The following is a 17,765-nucleotide window of genomic DNA, read 5'->3' as shown; positions in this document are numbered from 1 at the left end:
CTTACGGTGCGCTTACGGTGCGCTTACCGTGCGCGTACGGTGGCGTGCGCGAGCGCGATTCTGATTGGCTGTTAGATCTTAGTAAACATTCGAATCGGTTGAAACCAGGAAGCGGCGGCCGCCATTTTCTCTCTCGCACTCTGAGGGGGGAGCTGATAAACAAATGCCAAAAACATATAAAGGGGTTGTTTAGACAGCGCCCATGCACATAACCATGTTAGTTGAGTCTTCAAAGATCCCCCAAGGCAAAAAACGGTAATTTTTTTTTTTTCGAAAATTTCGCCGATTACGCTTACCGTACGCGTACGGTAAAAAAATATAAAAAAAAAAAATCCACACTCTCTCCACCCCGTGTGCAAATGGTGGCCGAAGGCCACCATTTGTGCATGGCATATATGAGCACAGCATTTCCCCAAAAAATTTCAACAGATTACCTATCACAAGGAAGCGCATAATATGTCCTCCATGTGCGCACGGTGCGCGAAGCGCATCGTGCGTACATGGCCCATCTAGCGTAACGTGGGCACGCGGTGCGCGTAGCGCACCGCGTGCCCACCGTGCGTGTACGGCACTAATTGCGTAAAGTGGGCGCGCGGTGCGCGAAGCGCACCGCGTGCTCACTGTGCGCGCACGGTGCGCGAAGCGCACCGTGCGCGCACGGAACGAACTGCGTTAAGTGGGCGCGCACGCCACGAATGGCGTAAAGTAACTTAGCATTTAAAAAAACGTACAAATTCACTGAAAAAACCATAGGTTTCACACACGTTATAGTTAGGAATTAGCATTTAAAAAACCTTGCAAATTCACTGAAAAAACCATAGGTTTCACACATGTTATAGTTAGCTGGAAATTTTACTGATAAAAAACCAATGAAATTCCCCCGTTATAGTTACTGTAGGCAACTATAACTCACGCGACCGTAATCCTGTGCTGATGACATACGTGTCTTTATGAAAAAAAAATATTTGTAATATATGTATAGCTAAAATTTAATGGAAGAAGACATGGGCAAATAAGTGTCTAAATACAGTATTAGCATCAGCAGAGGATTACGGTCGCGTGAGTTATAGTTGCCTACAGTAACTATAACGGGGGAATTTCATTGGTTTTTTATCAGTAAAATTTCCAGCTAACTATAACATGTGTGAAACCTATGGTTTTTTCAGTGAATATATTATATATATATATATATATATATATATATATATATATATATATATATATATATATATATATAAAATATATATGTATATATGCACATACATACACACACTGAAAGTGATGTTTTATGGTAATACGATTATAACACATTTAAAAATAAAACAGAAATTTATTTAAAAAGTTATAGTTGGGTATTGAAGAGAGATCAGAACTAACGTTTAAAACGAATGAAATTCTCCAATTAAAGTTCATTGAACTAACTGCAACTTGCAATCCTGACATGTACTGCTTATGATGTCACATATTACATAACTCACGACATGTTAAATGACAATATTGGTGGCATCACTGATGACAACTCAAATGACATCAACCTTGCTACACCACTCGACCAAATACTAACCAAGCAAGGCAGACTTAATTGATGAGTTGCATAGCTTTTAATGTTCTTTCTAAATTTTACATAGATTCAGGCCAATGCACTCTTGATACAGTGACTGCACTGGAGTGTGTGATGGCTGTATAAGGCCTAAAGAACAGGACTGCTTATTTCTAAAACTTTAAAACTGAGCAGCTAATCAAATATGTGGGCCAGATTGTCAAGTTTTCTGAGGCTCAGTCTGTCAGACCAATAAAAGGAAAATGTCTATTCTCTGAAGCTCTTTAATAAACAAGGAAGCTGAAACGTAGCAACAGGGAAAGGTGACCTTCAAATGTTGCAGTCAGTTTCCACATACCACCAATGTTTTTAACAATAAGCATTGCTCATCGTCGCTGTAACAAGGAGTAGAGCGTGAAGCTGACCCCTGCGCTTTCCAGAGAGTACCATGCACATAGAAGGCATATAAAATACTGGTGTTCGGGATGGGGTTAAACACATTGATCAGTTGCTGGAGGGATGCTGAAATATTTAGCTCTGACATCGAGTGTGATGGGAGGCACAATACACTGATTAAGGATGCGTGATGAAATATGATCGAGACATATTTACCGTTGACCTAATATGCGTACCGTGCTGCGTTGGTTATGAAATTTACAATCATTCTGATTCATGTGATTTATAGACAAATGGTGACAATAAATCAAGCCAATACTTGTGTGAACTGATTTAAGAGATCTGAACGACGCTCTATTACAGCTGCTGCAGATAAGAGATTCGATGTCAGGATCGGAGGCTTCGGATTATGCCTATTTCTCTCTTCGCTTTATTCTTAACACAAAACACAGCAGCCAGAGAGATTTCACAGTAATCATAGAACAATAACCATATACAAAAAACTACAACTCCCTACAACTAGGGAGGCATACTGTAATACAGTCTATCATCTGTTTCCATAAATCATATTCAAAGTCCTCTGTCAGCTTCCTCCCTTCCTCTTTCGTCGCTGCTTCGCAGCCAGTTAAGTGCTCTTTGTTTTCTCTTGTGACCTTAATCCGTTTGGTAATCTGTTCTGAGGTGTAATATGGTTATTGCGCTTTGTTTTCATTGTTAATACTGTGTTTTATTTATTGACGTTTTTTCCTTTCAGAGCCCCTTGGCGGCCGGGGGAACGTGTCTCGCTCCTTACGCGGCCAGCTTCCCTGATGTGCGGCGTCCTTTGAAGCCGCTAGGGGGACTCGTCCGCCTCGTTGCTCTCGCGTCGCAGCTCTTCAGATGAGGAGCGCGCCGCGAGAGTAACGGTCACCGAGCCTTGCCCCTGCTCTGCCTCACCGAGACGTCCGCTTCGCAGACTGTATTTTTGCATTTGTTTGAACGCCCCGGCGGGGGTCCGTAGTGCGGTATTGTAAACGCATTTGACGCACTTCAAAGGAGAGCTGTAAGCACCTTGCCAAATACCACGCGTTGCGCGGGCGTTATACACGTTACTGGGCACATATTCTATTTTCAACGCGCTGGGGGGGCAGATACCCGGTCAGGTTGTTCCTGAGGGTTTACGTGCGTTGTGGTGCAGCCCTATTTGTAACCCTTTGGGCTACCCTAATTCTTGCAGCCTCGGGCCTGCACTAAAACTTTGACCTGCGAGTTTGGGGTGTATTCTTGTGTTTGTTACCAGACACCTTGAGTTGTAGTTGAGTTCCCTTTGCGTACTTACCTTTATCGCAATGGCTGGTCAGTCTGACTATTATGAGGAGGAGGTGCAGGAGTACTTACCGTATAGTGATGGTTTCTTTGACGCAGTTGATGATTCCATTTACCGGGTGGTTAATGAGGTAGTGGGGCCTATGGAGCAACGCCTCTCGGACAGAATAGTGCAGGAATGTAACAGGTTGGCGGCGGCGCGTGGGGGCACTGCGCCGGTCCCCGGCGAAGGTCATGAGGGCGCCCCCCCACCCCCCAAAAAGCAGCGTCCGGACGGTGTGGATGTAGATGCCGTTGCGCGCCTTAAGACGGCGTTTTTAGTGAAGGCGGCCCGGTCTGTTCCCCTCACTCCATCGGAGGGACCGCCCCAGGATATCCCGGACCCCCCATCCCCGGCAACGGACAATGACACCCAGGGGATACCGATGAGGAAGCGGGGTCATCCCGTCCTTGACGTCCGACTCCGACTGCCTCTTCGACGGCGCCGGAGGAGGATGCAGACATGCTGAATCCAGACGATATCATGCATCCCCGGTCCTCAGCTTGGGTCCCTGGGGATAAGGTTGTTCGATTCCTGGCGAAACGTCTCCGCAAACCTCTGGAGAAGGAGGCACGGAGTTGTTTGAGAGCGGAGTGTCCGAGACCCTCTTTGCCGGATAAGATCACCTTTACGCCAGAGTTAGACTCCAAAATGGCCACTTTTTTGGCGAAATATGTGAAAGACCCCCGGAAGGGCATTGAGAGATCTTGGCGGTCCTGTCAGGACAAACTCCTTGATCTTGTACATGGCAGAGGAGGCTAAAGTGACAGGTTCGACAATTTCTCCTGCAGTCTTATCTAATTGGGCCCAACGCGCCATCATTTTTATGGGGAACGCGAATTGCGCTCTTTCAACCGAGCGTCGACGCTCGTCGTTGATCAAATTAGATCCCAAACTTGGGGATCTAGCTTCTTCGGAAGCTGGGGCAGTGGCCCAAGGGGGCCTTTTCGGTGAACTATTCGTTAAAGAACTGGGGAAATTTGTATCTACTTTTACCTCGTTGGACAAAGCCCAATCCAGTATTAAAAGTGTGTTTACCCAGCGGGTTTTTCGCGGGGCCGGTCGAGGCAGGGGCCGCTCGTCCAGCCGTGGGTTCCAGCAAAACCCTTCAAGGGGACAAGGTTCTGGCCGTGGCCAATATAATTCGACCGCGAATTTACACCAACTTTTATACAATGCAAGGGCAGCGTTTCAGAGGCCGTGGAGGTTTCAAATCCAGTTCCGGAGGCGGAAATTCAAACGGTGAGTGTCCTTCCCGCAGATCAGATTCTCATAGGGGGGCGACAAGCGTGCTTCCAAGATGCTTGGGCGGCGTTAACTTTCGATGCATGGGTCCTTCAGACTGTTCTGGGCTTTCATGTAGAATTTCTAGACAACCCTCGTCAGGAGACGCGGCCTTGCCCACTGCAATTCAGCCCGCAGGACGCACAGTTGATCAACGAAGAGGTCTCCAAGTAGCTTCGCAAGGGAGCCATTTGTCGCTCAACTCTGCACCCTCACGATTTTCTCAGCAATATATTCCTGGTAGACAAAGCCGACGGGGGTCATCGACCCGTAATCAATCTCAAGGAATTCAACGCTTGATAGTGTATCGCCATTTCAAGATGGAGGGAATCCATCTGCTGCGCGATGTGCTGCGACCATCTGATTGGATGGCGCGTCTGGATTTAAAAGACGCCTACTTGGTAATCCCCATTCATCCGCCCCACCGACGGTTCCTGCAGTTTTGTTGGGCAGGTCTGGTGTACGAGTTCACGGCCCTTCCATTCGGACTTTCCTCGGCACCGTGGTGTTTCACCAAGGTGCTTCACCCTGCGGTGGAGTTTCTCCGAGTGCGGGGTATTTGCATGATCGTCTACTTAGACGATCTTCTTCTGATGGCCCAGTCTCCTCAAGTCCTGTTGCTTCAACTCCAACAGACCGTGTCTCTTTTACACGATCTAGGGTTTGTTATCAACACAGCGAAGTCAATTCTTCAGCCTTCATGCTCAGTCACCTTTCTTGGGTTTGTGGTGGACTCCGTTCAAGCGACTCCGAGTCTTCCGTCTCGGAAGATGGCGAAGATTCGTCACGAGCTCCGCCGGACAGCGTCCAAGTCGACTATCTCCCTACGTCACTTGGCCAGAGTTGGGGGCCTTCTTTCGTCCTCGATCCAGGCGATTTTTCCAGGTCCCTTACACTATCGAGCCCTGCAACGTCTCAAGGCCTATCACCTCAGGAGGGGTCGGTCGTACGATCATGTGGTCCCGCTTTCCGCAGAGGCCAAGGAGGAAATTACTTGGTGGCTCAACCATATGGAGGCTTGGAACGGCCGCGCGATCTTCGGCTCCGTTCCGGATTTGATCATCGAGTCCGACGCCAGCAGACTGGGTTGGGGCGCTCGATGCGAGGATTTTTCCACCGGAGGTGTTTGGTCAGCAGACGAGCAGGATTTTCATATCAATTGCTTAGAACTGCTAGCGGGTTCTTTCGCGGTACGCTGTTGGACCAAAGACAGGGTGCAGTCTTGCGTCGATATGTCAATCGGTTGGGAGGGCCCCGTTCTCGGGCGTTGGCCAACCTGGCAAAGGATTTTGGGGGGTTCTGCTTGGATCACCACATATCGGTGACGGCGGAGTATCTCTCGGGCCAACACAATCGTGTCGCGGACTGGCAATCCAGACATCTCTACGATTCCAGCCTATGGAAGCTGGACCCTCCAGTCTTCCGATGGTTGAACACTCTCTGGGGACCGTTTTCAGCGGATCTCTTTGCCTCCCGCTTGGACAATCAGGTTCCAAGATTCTTCAGTTGGAGACCGGACCCGATGGCTCTTGGCACGGATGCCTTCCTCCAGGACTGGAGGGTGGAGCACGGATATGCGTTTCCCCAATTTTCAATGATAACGAGAACGACGGCCCAGATCCACCGGCAGTGTGCGGAGGTGACCCTGGTAGCTCCCCTTTGGAGATCAAGTGTGGTTTCAGGTTCTTCTGGAACTTTCCTGGGATTCTCCAATCCTACTCCCCCTGTATCCTCAACATCTTCGGAACCCGGACGGGGATCCCCATCATCTAGTCGCACAGGGGACACTCTGACTCATAGCGTGGCAGCTTTCAGGTGACGGTGGTCGTTGCCGGGACTTTCGGGACAGGCTGAGGCCCTCCTGTCAAAGGCTTGGGTGGAACCCACCACGAAACGTTACCGATCCGCGTGGTCACGATGGGTTCATTGGTGTCTTCGACGGGGTCTGGATCCCGTGGTCGCAGGAATCGTTCCCCTCTTAAATTTCTTCGCCGATCTAGCGTCGGAAAGTCTAGCATATCGCTCCATTAATGCAATCAGGTCCGCGGTTTCGGCCGGTCACGTTCCTTTGGACGGAGCAGCAATTGGGGAACATCCTAGGTTTGCAGACTTCTACGGGCTGTAAGATTATCGTTAACCCCGGAGCCTCGTTATTCCTTCGGGACGTCAACAGGGTCTTGAATTTGTTTCTTTCTTGGCAACCTAATAGATATCTATCTTTGAAAGAACTATCTTCCAAGCTCGCTATGCTTTTATGCTTGGTCTCCTGCAGGAGAGTTTTCAGATGTTCGCGCCCTGGACATATCTCGGTGCGGGTTTTTTCCCCGGACGGGGTTGTGTTTACGATAGGTCGCAGGACTAAGTCTCATACATGCACAATTTCGTACCCGGCTTTCCGGGACTCACCGAAGTTGTGTGGTAGACTGCCTGAAGGCATACGAGGACTTGACGCAGGAAATCCGCCCACCGTGGCGAGCGAAAACTCTTGATAGCTCTCAAGAAGCCACACAAAGCAGTGTCTTCTCCCACCATAGCTAGGTGGGTGCGATGGGTTATGCAAGAGGCTGGTATTGACACGAAGCAGTTTGGTGCCCTTTCTACCAGAGGTGCTATGGCCTCGAAAGCTTTTGCGCTGGGTGCGCGTTTGGAGGATTTAATGCGTGCGGCGGACTGGTCTTCGGACTCTACCTTCAAGAGGTTTTATTTTAAACCGGTACTTAATGTGGCACAGTTAGTGATAAGTAAGTTTTGAACTAGCATAATCCGGAGCCTCCGGTCCTGACATAGAATCAGAATTTGCCTAGTTATCATGAAGGTAAGTTCCAATTCTATTAAAGACACGGAGGCGAGGATTATCCCGCCCGGGGCACCTTGGTGCGAACCCGCCCGTATGGTCGTGAGTAATCACCTTTTCTTTATCAGCTTAATCAGCTTCTTGGTCTGACTGTTCTTTGATATGTTGCTGTTGCATCGCATATAGTCAACTGTTACCAATTTCTGACCTTGTTGCTTGATTCTTTCAGGGAATGATGGATCCAAACAGGACCAATGATGAGATGGCGTGACTTGCGCGAAGAAAGAGGAAGGGAGGAAGCCGACAGAGGACTTTGAATATGATTTATGGAAACAGATGGACTGTATTACATTATGCCTCCCTGGTTGTAGGGAGTCGTAGTTTTTTGTATATGGTTATTGTTCTATGATTACTGCGAAATCTCTCTGGCTGCTGTGTTTTTTTGATAAGAATAAAGCGAAGAGAGAAATAGGCATAATCCTCGCCTCCGTGTCCTTAGTAGAATTGGAAGTTACCGTCATGATAACTAGGCAAATTCCGATTCTCCAACAGTATTTGCCGGACTCCTAACACTCTTACTTCTAGTAAAATGCCTCGGTGGGGAATGAATGAAAGGCACTCGTCAGTCTTCAGTTCCTAGGGCTTAGGAAATCTATGCGTGGCACATATAATTTGGGGGAAACACAATGGCTTTAATATTGTGAGATATGGGTGAGGTGAAATAGTCCCATATCATGGATTAGGGTGTTGTGAGAGTATTGCAAAATACCCAATATACATTAACAAGGCCCTCTTTTAGTTTCTACTGTTGCTGTTGATTTGAGCCATGGGAGAATAGTGCATGTGGCCCTAGACACATGCTCTACACATACCGCACTTACACCCACTAATTTTTTGCACACTGCCTTCCTCATTTCATGGTTCTTACGTAAGCATGTGGATGAGATGTGTGAAAATAAGCCCCCCCCCTCCCTGCCATGAAGTGCTAAAGCACATTGTTGGAACAAATACCGATTTATTCTCGCTAACCTACAACTAGGTTAAATTAATATAGCATTTTTTATAGATAAAAATAACATTCACAACGCACAATCTTGAGCATTTTTAAGTGTTTGCTTTCAGCTTGAATAGGGTGTGCTACCTTTTCAGCATCCATGTCACCATCGGTGACATCAAGGTCGCTGCTGTCCTCCTCAGAAGAGGCACTACTAGTGTCTTCTTTTTCATAGCGCTGTGCCTCTGAAAGAATACATACATTAGTCCTCTGACAAGACACAGTCTGCTTTGATTCATCCTCAGACTTGACCTCACCCTCTAGTTTTGTCCAACTAGTTTGGGTGAGCATGCATACAGGCTGTTCCGCAGGACCGGAGGATACAGCATTGCAGTCTGCCATGTCATTCTCTTCAGTTTTTATTTTGTGTAGGTCAGGTGCCGTTTGCTGTTCTTCTGTTTTAATTATTTGGAGATCAGTAGATGTTCCCCTTTCTTCAGTTTTAATTGCCTGTACATCAAGAAGACTGCTGAGAACAGGTCGAGAATCCGTGTTCCCTAGAGAGATGAAAAACATTGTTTTGTTAATACATTTCCCCTTGCATCCATACATCACCATAATCCTGACATGCTCACTTCATGGAGAGCTGCATTGAACTGCAAAATACCATTACTTTTCCCACTGTACAGATAAAATCTTAGAGCTACCTAATTGAAACAGTTACTTAACGCTGAACAGAAATTATATGATTATTTTTTTCACTAAAATATAGGTTGCAAAATGCTATGGATTTCTGGAAGCTCAGAATTTAACTCCAGATTACGTACCGATAATGTCCATTACACAAGTCCATCTCTTTCGAATCGTACCATGTTAGGTCTTTACTGCTCCTGTTTCTTTATCCTAAAACTGCAACCATCAAGTCACTGGATCAAAAGGTGTGAATGTATTGTGTGCCACATCCTTACATGGCGCCATATCATGCTGCTGCACTTCTGTTGCTATACTGGCAGATTTACTGCCCTGCATCAGGCAGCAAGGTATGTTTCCACATAATGATGCATAAACAACAAGTACTGAATCACACAATGCACAACTAGAAACAGATTCAAGTGGTACAAATAGCGTAAATACTACAGAAGGGTGATGAAGGTTCGAGTTCGGTGGCGCTCTCAAAAGAGGTCTCCTGGGAGACGGTGTCTTGGGCTCTTTTGTTTGAATTTCAATTGGTCCTTACCGTGATCAGACAGTAAAAAGAAGGGTACGTGAGGTGTTTGTTTCTTTAATTACGCATGAGGTCAAGCCTTTCAGTGTGATTTTAAGGTCAAGTAAATGCACAGTTTGTTTGCAGGAGTAGTTAGTTGGTCAGCCGATTTTTATTTTTCTCTGTGCTATGGGGAACCACAGACTTAATTTGGCAACCTTTTTCGACAACTTGCAGTTTGCGTTGTTTTGGCTTTAAAGAGAACAAACTAGATTGCGCTAGCCCATTGCGCTTACTAGGGTTGCTCTGAGGTCCTGTAAGAAGAGTGAGAGTATTTTCCCTAAGTGAAGTTGCTGTTAACAGTCCCGGTTTGTGAATGCATTGGCCAATGTTCACAGTTCTCCACTTTGATCACTCTGGTTATTTTTTGCCTCTGGTGGTGGCCCAGATGAAGAGAATGTGCTGGGAGGAGATCACCTATTATGAGGATGTAGTGGTCTTTGGCCTACGTAGGAAACGTAAACGTTTATGCATTCACCCTTACATATGGAGGTTGTAACTGCCATAAACAATTCTTCTCACAGTCGGAGAATTCTGCAGTTTAACAGGCCATTAGCTGACCTTCCCTAATGTCCGCCATAGTTTCCTAGACCCTGGTCTCAATCCAGATTGTTAGGTAATGGCATAAGTTGAACCCAAGATAGTTTTAGACGATGTTACATCATGCATCTTTCCAGTAACTTGCTAAGAATTGTAAAATTTTATATCAATTGGTAATTTGGTAGATGTACACCTGGGCTGGGATCGTTTCAGTTGTGATGTGAGATCTGCCCAGCTGCAGAGGAGGACAAGACTCGTGCGCAGGGTTAAAGAGATATTACTTTTGAGTGGGTGAGGTTAAAAGGTTTAAAAGCTTTATCTTAAGAAGCATGACAGTCACTGCGGTGCCTGTGCCGTTGAAATGTATATGCTTTCTGTGTAAGCCTATTTCAGATACTGTTGACAAATTCAGCACATAAGTGGTTGGAGGAGTGTGTCTGGAGTTGGAATGTACTTGCCAGTTGTATATCTGTGAATTAGGAGTAGAAATGTTAAAATGTTGATTACCAGGTTTCGTGATGCAGAGCTATGTAAATCAAAAGAAAGAAAAGCTCTTGCACTACTCTGAAAAGGAGGTGATTTTTACCATTGTGAGCTGTAATATTGCTTTTCCGAAAACTTATTTTTTACATCCACTGAGGAACTTTGCAGTCAACAGTGGTTCAGGTTGCGTTCTTTCTTTTCACAGCACTAGATTAGATTAGAGACAGAGCAACAATAACACTCCCCTGTCTCTGCTACTGCGCCGGTAGGTGTGTGACTTGTCAAACTGGTTTACCCCGACAGAGCGGGCAAAACAGCCCTCTAATCATAAATTCCAACTATGCAGGTTTTTAAAAGCGACTTGGGCGGGCCCTGATGCAACGGTTGGAACGCATGTAAGTGTTCGTCCTTACTTCCGCTTTCAAGAGCAGTTCTAAAGAGTAGAGAGGTGTCACATTTCATATCGTGACAATGTTTGAGGCGCATCTCCCTGACCTAATCCCACGGTGCCCAAGACAGATTGATTGCCAGCCATCAAGGAATATTTTGACTTTCCAACACTTTACCAAGAAGGTAGATGCAACGCTGATCTTGCCTAGGACTGGAACAAAATGAGGTTAAATCTGCACATTAGCACGTAGGGCAATGCACTCTCCATGACCCGGTCTTCTGCCTGTATTTAAATCTTCCATTGCTTATTCTACTTTACAACTGTATGCTCAGCTCAGCATATGTTCTGAACAACCTCTATGATTGAAGATATATCATGAGTGACTGCTCACCCATGCTATTTTAGCTGAATGAGAGGAGACTAATCCCGCAATTTTTAACGTCTTGGCACTTTCATCTGTTGGATCTGATAAAAGGGGGCTGATACTACTACACAGTCCCCCCACACCTAACTTCTCTGGATATAAACGTGGTCTTATACTGAGAAATCATCTATATTGTGCGGAATCATGTTGATTCTCTTGTTTAAAATGGCGGAAACGGAACATAAAGCTAGTCTTAAATGCTCGAAAGCCCCACCACCCAATCCAGACTCACCAGTGAAAAGTCATCGGATATCAACGAAACTATGGACAGGACTGACGTCCTGGACATGGCTCAAAGTCCCAAGGCGAATACATACATTTTGCAACAGGATATGATCGCCCTAAGATCAGATCTTAAAGTAATGTCTGATAGGATTTCACATGCTGAATCAATAATAAGCCTCTTAGACACTAGCAAAATTAAAAGGAATTTAGTTGCCTCCGCAACTCACTCCAAGAGCATCCATAAAGAATCGAATGAATTGGAGGACAGAAAGAGGGAGCCTACACATCTTTGGCAACCCAGATGGAGCTGCAGACCAAGTAGGCTCTTTCATCACGTTCTCAGAAAACTGGATCCTGAATCAAAAAGGCATAACATTCACCCACAGATTTGAACTAGACAGAGCCCATCAAGTATCAACGCTTCCAAGCAAACACTTCTCAGCATTTACATCTCCTAAACAAATAGTATGCAAACCACTGTGCTATCAACATGTTGAGTTGATACTAGACTATAGTGCTTAAGCCCAGATTAATTTCATGGGAAGGCAAAAGATCAGCATCTCTCAAGATTACTCTAAAAACACAGTACAAACTCAAAAAGGATTTCTAGCCCTACGGCTTAAACTGTGTGACATGAACATTCCCATTTCTTTCGCAGGCCCCGATTCATTCAAAATCATCTGCAAGGCTAAGCCACAGATTTTCTATGACGGCAAGGATCTGCTTACTTTCTTAGAACACCTTCAAGACTCAGAAATAGACACCTCAAACTCTAAACATTCCTGAGTTTTCAGCAACACTGTTTGGCAAGAAACAAGCTGTAACTTCCATTACAACAAACAGTACATCCTAGCGGCCGAATACTTATTACCCTTTCTTGAAATGCAATGTAATAATTGTGCTTTTCCAACATTAATCTTGATTATCCTATTACTCCTAACATATGATCACAATCTTTATTGGCACTATAACCTGACCTGAGTTAACTTGTTTTAGCACTTTTGTTTTAGTAGTCTGACATGTGTAGTGAGCGGTTGGTGTTGATATTAGCAATTGTACGACTTACTCATGGCTTGAACCAAACTTCTTCTCTTGCTCTATATAAGTCATGCAAATAGTACACGATTTAGACAATAGTCTGCTTATAATTTTCTGATATTTACTCGCTAATTTCATTTTCAGTACATACAAGTTTTTAACTCATATGAGGACTGTTGACATGCGTTACTATAACCTCCTGTTCCTTGTGTTTGGTGGCTCACCTTTTGAGCAACCTTAATTATCAATTACCTAACCTTATCTTCTGTTGATGGGACGGTTCGGGGGAGTTCTCTGTTGTGGTTTTCTTCCTGGTTCCTACCATGTGTTTCTGATTTCAAAGTTGGGGAGGTGGTTGATGGATAGAAGGATAGTAGAGGGGTAAGGAGGGACCTTGAACATATTTGTTTTTTCCTGCTTTTTTGTCATTTGCTGAGCTGTTATTTTTTTATTTCCCATCACTTGCAGCCAACCCTTTGGAAAATGTGTTGGTTACCTTGGCCTTTTAATGTGTTAATTTTCGATGTGCACACCCTTTGTGCCCTTACATAGCCTATAGGTGTTTTCCTCTCTTATACTCTACCTAGATCAACATATTTTGATCCTTGCCTTTATGGTCAGCCATAAAAATGATTGTTTAAAAATAGTGTCCTTAAATGTCGAAGGGATTAACCTTCGGGTAAAAAGGAGGAAAACTGCTGATTACTTATACAAAAGTAAAGGGGATATTATGTCTCTACAAGAAACTAAAATTACAGACAAAGACAAAACTACTTTACATAGTCGCTGGGTGGGGAGGTGCTCTGCTCTTTTGCCATAAATGAAAAGAACAGTGAAACACTACACTTTTTTGGTTCTAGAGACTCGCACAGATAAAGAAGGGAGATGGATTTTTAATAAATTAGTTAAAGCAGATGAGGAATTTTACACTTGCTGGCTATGCCTTCAATATAAGAAACGCAAAGTTTTGGAACAACCCTAACGACTTACTAACAAAACCCCTAAAGATGCTATTATCTTATTTGGAGGAGATTTTAACCTTCCCATGGATATGACCTTGAAAAGACTATCCAATAATAAAGCTTACCGTTCCCCATTGTATAAAATACTTCACAAAATATGTGGTAAATATGCTATGAAGGATGCATGGAGACTTCAGCATCAAGTTGAAAGGAACTACACCTTTTTTTGCCCCATCCTCATCGAAACACAAACTGGAAAAGACTATTTTAATCTCTGACAACATGGTTAGAGCAATGGTTTAATCCTCGATCAAACTCAGGATTATTTCTGATCACTCAACCATTACACTGTCGCTCGACTAGACTAGAGCGGCACAAAAAGATAAAAGTTGGCGCCTAAATATTGAAATTTTACAGAACCTGTTACGTTGTACGTAAATTCAGGTTGCATTTGAAGATTATTTCAAAGACAACGCTAAAGAAGATTTCCATCCACAAGTTACAATGGGATGCCTTTAAGACAATGATTAGAGGAATTTTTAAACAAATACTGTCCCAAACGAATAAAGAGGAGAATAAACAGGTAGAACTATTAGAATTTGAGATTAAAAACCTACAATTTGGATCACAGAAAGGTAGCACAGTTTTAGATTTACTGAATAATAAAAAATATATGAATACAACAAAATTATAAGCAAAAGAGCGGGTTGGGGGGTAACAAAATAAAACTGTACCAAACTTTGTGCAGGTAATAAGGCAGGGAAAACAATAATGCGCTATTAAAAGTATAAACAAAGAAGTAATAATAAATAAAAAAGGGAAGACGCATTCTGAACATCAAGAAATATCTTGAATTTCCTTGGAATTATGTAAAGATTAATATGATTAGACCAGAGCTGTTGATTCCAATGAGGGATACATCTACCTAAGCAACCTAAATCTTCCCAAATTCAATAGCGAACGAACTTGACTCTTAAATAAAGAAATACTTTAGGGATGCACTCATGTGTCAAACAGCTCAAAGTAGGGAAAGCCCCAGGCCCAGATGGTTTGATAGCAAAATTCTATAAGACTTACTGGGATGATCTCAAAGACCCATTAATAGATCTTTTCAGGTAATTTGAACCCTCTGGAGAAATCACAGATACATTAGCTGAGGCGATAACTCCTCTTATCCCGAAAGATGGCAAAGACCTAAATAAACTGAAAAATTACAGACCAATATCCCCGATTAATCTTGGCTGCAAGATCTATGCAAAGGTTTTAGCTAAGAGAGTAGAACTAGTATTATCAGATCTGATTGGATTGTACCAGGCAGGCTTTATGAAAGGTCACCTGGCGAGTCACTCCATTGAAATAGCTAGACACAAAACATCCCTGGTGGTGGCGGTAGCACTTGATGCGGAGATGGCCTTTGACAAGGTGGCATAGTCTTTTCTAGTTAATGTACCTAAGACATTTGATTTGGGAGACAGCTCCATCAAGCTGACCATGGCCCTATACCAACATCCTAAAGCTAGAGTCATGATTGGAAACATTCTCTCCTAATTTTTCAATTTAAAGCATGGAACGAGGGAAGGGAGCCCACTATTGCCAGTATGTTCTTATTGGCTATTGAACCTCTCCTGGTGTCAACCAGAATCCAAAAATTACTGGTATCCTATTTAAAAATACTCCCACCAGACAATACACCAATACATGACACTACACAGGCTTTCCAATCTATTTGCTTCCCTGTATAAGTATCAATGACTGTTTTCCTTTTTTTGGTACGTGGCAATACTACATTGTGCAACTGTGTCAAGCTGTATACATATGTAAAACCTGTAATGTTTTGGACTTTGCCTTCTTAATCCTTTTTCCTTTCAGTATTGTAATTATGAAAACTCAAATAAAGTTTAAAGACAAAATACTCCCTTTAAGACATCTGCATATTCAGACGATATCATGGTTCTCTCAGAACAGGCAGACATAGCAATACCAGGCCTTACTGAAACCACTGATGTTTACTTTAAGGTTGCAGGCTATTCCCAAAATACAGTCATATCCGAAATCGGCCACTAAACATCCGTTGCATCAAATCTATCCTGGGAAATTCAGACCTAACCTGGCAAAAAAATGCCCTGAAACACTTAGGATTACAATTCAAGGATGATCTCTGAGAATCACAGAGCCACAATGAACATTTAGTGACTAAGGAGATTCCATCCATAATAGGTTTCTGGCCATTTAATTTCCTTACTTGGTGGGTAAGAAGAATCAATTAAAATGATCATTAGTCCAATAATTAATAATGATGCCTATTACCTGCTCGGAGGAGTTTTTTTTATTACTATAGACAAGCTGATTAACCAATTCCCCTGGAATGGGAAGAAACCATTTATTTCAATTAAAGAAGTAAGGCTTCTCAAAGATCTGGGCGGCATTATTCTGGTGGATTTCAGAAGATTGCAGTCTGCTTTTCCATTTAATCAGGGAATACGTTGATTTAAGAGTGAAGGCTATTACTCATTGAAATTAGGACATAAAAGAGCACAAAGTATTATATTCATCCACCGACGCAAATGCCCTCTCCAAGTACTCCTTCTCAACCAACAGGTCAATAGATCCTGCACTTTTCAGTAGAGCCTCAAAGGAGTTTGTCATTGTCAATTCACTCATTACCTCACATGATGTATTGCATCCAGCATATCCTTGAAAGAAGCAGTGGAAGTAAATGGAGATTTACAGCCAGGAGGTTCAGACAACTTTTCCAGGAGCTTAACAGCACAGGTACCAAGTGGATGCCATCATCGATGCATCCACCTCGCAATTAAAATCAATTATACTCCCCAACAACAATCTCTTCAATCAAACTCTACTGATTGCATGGAGGTAAGGAATGGCCTAGTGGAGATCCCAAAAAAGGTCATAAGACGGGAGGAGCCACCTTGACTGAACAATGAAGATGTGGCAGGCAAGAAGGTTCACAGCCATCAGATTCACATGTACATGGGAACCATGGACCACTGGTGCCAGAAAATACATTGAAAAAAGAGTCTGGACCAAAGAATTATAATAGAACAGCTTTATCAGCGTCCTATTACCTGCTTATTGCAACCTACAGTTCTAGAGTAAGTCATGAGAGCACCAGTCTCACAGAACATATTGATACAGTAATGTAATTTGAAGTCCAAGACACTTTAGTGGTATCAAACGTCTTTATTTCAACTTAATCGGTTCATTAAGTTAATAGCACATACAGCTCAGCCAACGCATTCCGTTCCCACAAGGAGAACTTTATCAGGGCCTAATAACACGAAAGCTCAGAACAATGTGTGGAGAAAATCCAAAATCAAAGATCCAGTGTATTGCGCTGAATGCAAAGGGAATTCCCAGGGCTAAGTCATGCCCCAAAGCGAAAATCCATATCTCTTGTAAGTGAGTCCGCGTCCAAATCTGACTTAACTTAGTTAAAGTCAGTTGAAATAAAGACGTTTGATACCACTAAAGTGTCTTGGACTTCATTGCCTGGGGCACCCCCGCTTGTAGCTGCTTTTTCAGGATCTGGAACACAGAAGCGTCACTCAACGGCTGGTGCTGGGGTATCAGTGCACAGGACTACTTACAGAGGAAACTTGCGTGAAGTGCAGAGTCATAAGTCTGTCGTTGAAACTTTCTTCTAAAATAAGTTGATATAAATATTAATTGTAGAGCATTCTGCTACCTAAGAAGGTGTCCGGGTGATAAGATACAGAGGAAGCACTATAGACAGCTTCTACAGAACATTTATGCGTAAAAAGCCAGGTTTTCAAGACTATCAAATAGTAATAGTTGTTGAAACTCTTGCCAGGTGAAGAGGTAAATAATTCTAAAGTTCTGCTGCTGTAACCCCTTCTATGCCCATGACGAGATAGTCTCGTCATGGAGCGTGGTTGCGCTGTGCCCATGACGAGACTATCTCGTCATGGACCCCGCCCGGTAATGAAAGGCCTGGCACAGGAGGGGGAAAGGGCGGGGCACTCAAGGGGTTAACTGAAATGGCCTGCCCGCTCATTCAACAGAAATGAAATGTGGGGATTCTCACCCAAACAGCATTTGAAGCC

The 17,765-nt window shown here is 43.9% G+C and overlaps 1 protein-coding gene across 1 annotated transcript in view; it reads right to left on the bottom strand.

The window, feature by feature from the left end:
• KDM4C (lysine demethylase 4C) overlaps positions 1-17,765 on the bottom strand; it is a 1,697,337-nt gene that overhangs the window by 757,130 nt on the left and 922,442 nt on the right. Inside the window, exon 11 of the mRNA XM_085633463.1 lies at positions 8,501-8,910. Coding sequence (XP_085489589.1) covers positions 8,501-8,910 — 410 coding nt within the window. The remainder of the gene's footprint in view (positions 1-8,500; positions 8,911-17,765) is intronic.

Source organism: Triturus cristatus, chromosome 2_1 (assembly GCF_964204655.1).
Source record: "Triturus cristatus chromosome 2_1, aTriCri1.1, whole genome shotgun sequence".
NCBI classification, from domain to species: domain Eukaryota; kingdom Metazoa; phylum Chordata; class Amphibia; order Caudata; family Salamandridae; genus Triturus; species Triturus cristatus.
This window is presented reverse-complemented; position numbering and strand designations above follow the sequence as displayed.